The sequence below is a fragment of the Agrilus planipennis genome, unplaced genomic scaffold (assembly GCF_000699045.2).
Source record: "Agrilus planipennis isolate EAB-ADULT unplaced genomic scaffold, Apla_2.0 scaffold714, whole genome shotgun sequence".
Taxonomy (NCBI): domain Eukaryota; kingdom Metazoa; phylum Arthropoda; class Insecta; order Coleoptera; family Buprestidae; genus Agrilus; species Agrilus planipennis.
The window spans coordinates 4,926-9,097 of record NW_020439366.1 but is presented as its reverse complement, the minus strand read 5'-3'; the positions used below and the strand labels follow the sequence as shown (position 1 = coordinate 9,097).

The following is a 4,172-nucleotide window of genomic DNA, read 5'->3' as shown; positions in this document are numbered from 1 at the left end:
GTATATCTCCAAAACCTATTTTGTAGATATACAGTAGAGACATTGCAGAAAATTTTAATATTATTGTAAATTCTCATGAACTAAAAACTCTAAATATATCTCCCAGTAATTTTATGGATACAGTAGAAAAGATATGGAGAGACATTAGTCCTTTATATTTCGAATTACATCGGTATGTTGGAAGAAAACTAGAAAATGAATACCCAAGTACGTTCAATTTCTCCCAAGGCTTAATCCCCGCAAATCTATTAGGTAAATCTAATCGCAATTGTTAATCATAACACCATAATAAATGATAATTCAATGCAGATGCACCGTCGTTGGATTCGTGGACGAATTTGTTAGAAATTGCCACACCTTACCCCGAAATCAAAAATTCGACTGGGACTTCCACAGAAATATTACCGAATGAAGTTTTTGAACTTGTTAATGATTATATGGTGTCGATGGGTCTCTACAATATAACGCATCACTTTGGCTTATCACTAAACGAAAATCAGACCAACTACGATTGCGAAGTAATTCCCAACAGGCTTCTACATTCAACTTGTAATTATTTGCAGTAAGTCCTAAAATAAGGAACAAACAAAATAGCTCAAAATCCCAACGCCAAAACACGACACTGTAGTTGTCCGAAGCACTTTTCGGTAACAAGGTTACCTTCTTCAGGGACTGAAGTGAACTGAAGAAGGGACTGAAGTGAACTGAAGAAGGGACTGAAGTGAACTGAAGAAGGGACAGTTCACTGCAGACCCTGAAGAAGGTAACCTTGTTACCGAAAAGTGCTTCGGACAACTACAGTGTCGTGTTTCGGCGTTGGGGTTTTGAGCTATTCTGTTTGTTCTACAACAACCGCCAAAGTTTTTCCAATCTTAATAATTTCATGTTTAAGACCCTTGTAAGTTGATACAAACCGAAACAGGAACCATGATAACAACCTTCTCAACAACTGCAGCGTTTCAGAAAGTCTGTTTCATATAGATCAGCTTTATATGAATTAATCTGACCTTGTGAAATTTCAAGATGTATGATAAAAATAGTTGTCACATGACAATGACTTTTGCAGTAATCCCATGAGCGTTTAACGCTAGTTAGATTTACTTTTTTTAAATTTAATTTATATTTCTATACATAACCATGCCTATTTACGTGAAAATTATATTTTATTTTTATTTATTTAAAAATTCTGCATACATAATTATAATGTTAAGTTTATGTATTATTGAATCAGTACACTAAATCTAATTTCACTTTATTTGTACTATTGACTTTTCCTTAATGCTAACACACACTAGAACCATTAAGTAGCCTACATCTAAACAAAATCTCCTATCATAGCGCAGAAATGTATTTGTATTTTCCTCGACATTAATTTCTCCCTTTATCAATAATTTTGGTATGGACGATACATATAATCTTGTTTTATTAAATCTGACGCTTTTTCTCCAATCATATAAGCCGGTACGTTGGTGTGAGCCGTTACGGGTAGGGGGATGACACTTGCATCGGCAACTCTAAGTCTCTTAATCCCATAAACTCTAAGCGAACTGTCCACTATCGCTTCGGGATCATATTTTGGACCCATTTTACATGTTGCTACTTGATGATGTAGTGTTACTGCTAAGTGACGCAGTGCACATTCCCAATAGGGATCAGAATCAAAACGAAACAGTTCACATCCTGGAACAGGCGTATCCAACAATTGGGCGTTATATCGTTGAAATGCCGGAGTTTGGATAATTTCTTGTATGGCCCTGATCGACGCTATAAATGTTCTCACATCTTCATTGTACGCATCTGTTAAATAATTTCCATAAAGTTTGGGCTGAACATGAGGATCCTTGGATTTCAGCTTAATATAACCATAAGATTTAGGATGCACCAACATGGGTAATATCTGGCAGGCATTTTCGTTCTCAATGGGCTTCCAAATTCTGTTATACATTCTGTCTGTAATTCTAAACGTTTTTCTTGTAATTAATCCGAAGTCTGAGTGTAATCCGCCTCCCATAAAAATTAGTTCTACGTCTGGATAAGTAGGATTACGGTTGGTAAGGTTTAGATTTAGATACGCCAAAGCTTCTACACCTCCAAGAGTGCTTATTAGACTTGGCTGATTTGAGAAGTACTTTTTGAACTCGTTGATGCCGAAAGAGCTGGCCTTAAATACTATTGACTCGTTCAAAGTGATTACCAATTCTGGGAAGGACAGATGGTCGTACATTTTTTGACCCACAGGAAGATCTTTAAGGACGGGGATGTCGAGTTCGCTCAGATGGTACCTTGGACCGATTCCGGAGAGCATGAGCAGTTGTGGTGAGTGAAATGCTCCAGCAGAAAGGATTACTTCCTTTCTGGCCTTAGCAGTATAATACATTCCGTCTCGTTCATATTCAACTCCTTCAGCTTCTAATGTAATTGGATTTATAATGACTTTTGTTACAAGAGCTTTTTTAATGATCTTCAAATTCCCCCTTTCTTGTGCCTTTCTAAGATACGCCTTTTCAGCACTGCATCTTCTACTGTCTTGCAGAGTTGCTTGAACATATGATACACCTATTTGCTGGTAACCATTGTAATCTACGTAACTGTATCCCATTTGCTGAAGAGCCTCTATGAATGTTTCTGCGGATCGGGTTCGAATTGGAACATCTTCTACTTTAACGTATCCTTCGTGACCTCGATATTGTGAATCTTGGTGTCGTGTACGGGTTTCTTCTAACTTCATAAAATATGGAAGCAAATCATCGTATGACCATCCCGGGTTACCCATGGCTGCCCATTTGTCATAGTCTAATCGATTACCTCGGACATGTATCATGTAATTGATCAAAGAACTTCCACCAATACCTTTTCCTCTAGGCCAACTCATCCTTTGATCTTCGAGGCCTAAAAAGGTCAAGTAAGCTTATTTAGCATTATTTTCTCAATGAAATGTACCAATATGTTACCTAAACTCATGTAGTCTTGTTTCTCCATGAGATTCTTCCAGTTGTATGGTGTAAACTGGAAAACCGGAGCAAGGATGGGCATATCGTGAACTTCCACAGGTGGATAACCCGCTTCTAACAATAAAATTTTCCATTGTGCTATTTCAGAAAGTCTATTTGCAATCGCAGATCCCGCTGATCCTGCACCAACTATGATAAAGTCGAATTCTTCGCCGTTAATTGGTTTATCTAAAACATTTATCTAATGAAATAGCAATACAAAATATAGATAATATTATTATTATTTATTTGCGCTCCTTCCTTAGATTTTTACATCTCGATGTTTCTGGTATTTTGCCAGTCATTTTGTGTGCAAAAGGTTAAACTATTAGACAACATTGAAGTAGACTCAATGATAAATAATTGTAAAAGTACTAAAATTGGGATGAGGCACCGTAGAGAAGTAAATGTTAGGAAGGGAGGAGAGTACATCTTCACCGCTACTTATTAAATACGGGGTAGCTTTAAGGATATTAATACACAGCCAGGGTTAAAAGATTACGATGTTTAGATTTGCGGATGATGTAGGGATATAAAATGGTATTGACACAAGGTTATGATATCAAAATGAATAAAACAAAATTATTGGTATGTAAGGAATGTTAAAGTAAGGCTAGAGGTAGTATAAAAACAGGAGACGAAAAACCAGAATAAGTTGCTGATTTTCGATACCTGGGGAGCCAGATAAATCAATAGAGATAAAAATTAACGAATAGCACATATTGGGTGGTTTTTGTGTTCGCGATCGGTTAATTTGGAAGTTCGAAAATTATGGAAGTCAACAAGGTATGGTCTAAACAGATTGCATGACTCTTTCTCAGAGAGTGGTTTTCGGGAAATGTAAAGATTTTTGGATCAAAATAGGAAAAAGTGGATGCCCGTTCGGACTGAAGGCATTATGATGATGAACTAAACTTTGAAACTATTAAAGAAGACATTATTGTTGTTATTTTATTAATTACTACCAAAAACTTCTAACAGAAATCATTAAGAAATGTTTTAATTAGTTATATATAATTGGGTCGATAAGAATAATCAAACATCAACTGAAAGAGTTTTTACTACAGTCAGGCCATGACATCTAAATGATGTTATAATTCATTTTAATATTTTTGTTATCGGATTAATTACTTTGGCAGTAACAATGTAACACATACATAATATGTATAATATTTATTTTAT

The 4,172-nt window shown here is 35.8% G+C and overlaps 2 protein-coding genes across 2 annotated transcripts; one reads left to right on the top strand and one right to left on the bottom strand.

Annotated features, from left to right (window-relative positions):
* Positions 1-33: 33 nt before the first annotated feature.
* Positions 34-573, top strand: LOC112905775 (angiotensin-converting enzyme-like). The gene is made up of 2 exons (XM_025978841.1): positions 34-252; positions 310-573. Exons 1-2 carry the CDS (start codon positions 114-116, stop codon positions 564-566), a joined length of 396 nt encoding a protein of 131 aa, XP_025834626.1. The 5' UTR covers positions 34-113; the 3' UTR covers positions 567-573.
* Positions 574-1,346: 773 nt separating this feature from the next.
* Positions 1,347-3,295, bottom strand: LOC108740764 (glucose dehydrogenase [FAD, quinone]-like). Its single transcript, XM_025978842.1, has 3 exons — positions 3,265-3,295; positions 2,952-3,179; positions 1,347-2,889 (listed from the first exon to the last, which is right to left on the bottom strand). The coding sequence occupies exons 1-3, from the start codon at positions 3,293-3,295 to the stop codon at positions 1,385-1,387; spliced, it is 1,764 nt and encodes a 587-aa protein (XP_025834627.1). The 3' UTR covers positions 1,347-1,384.
* Positions 3,296-4,172: the final 877 nt, after the last annotated feature.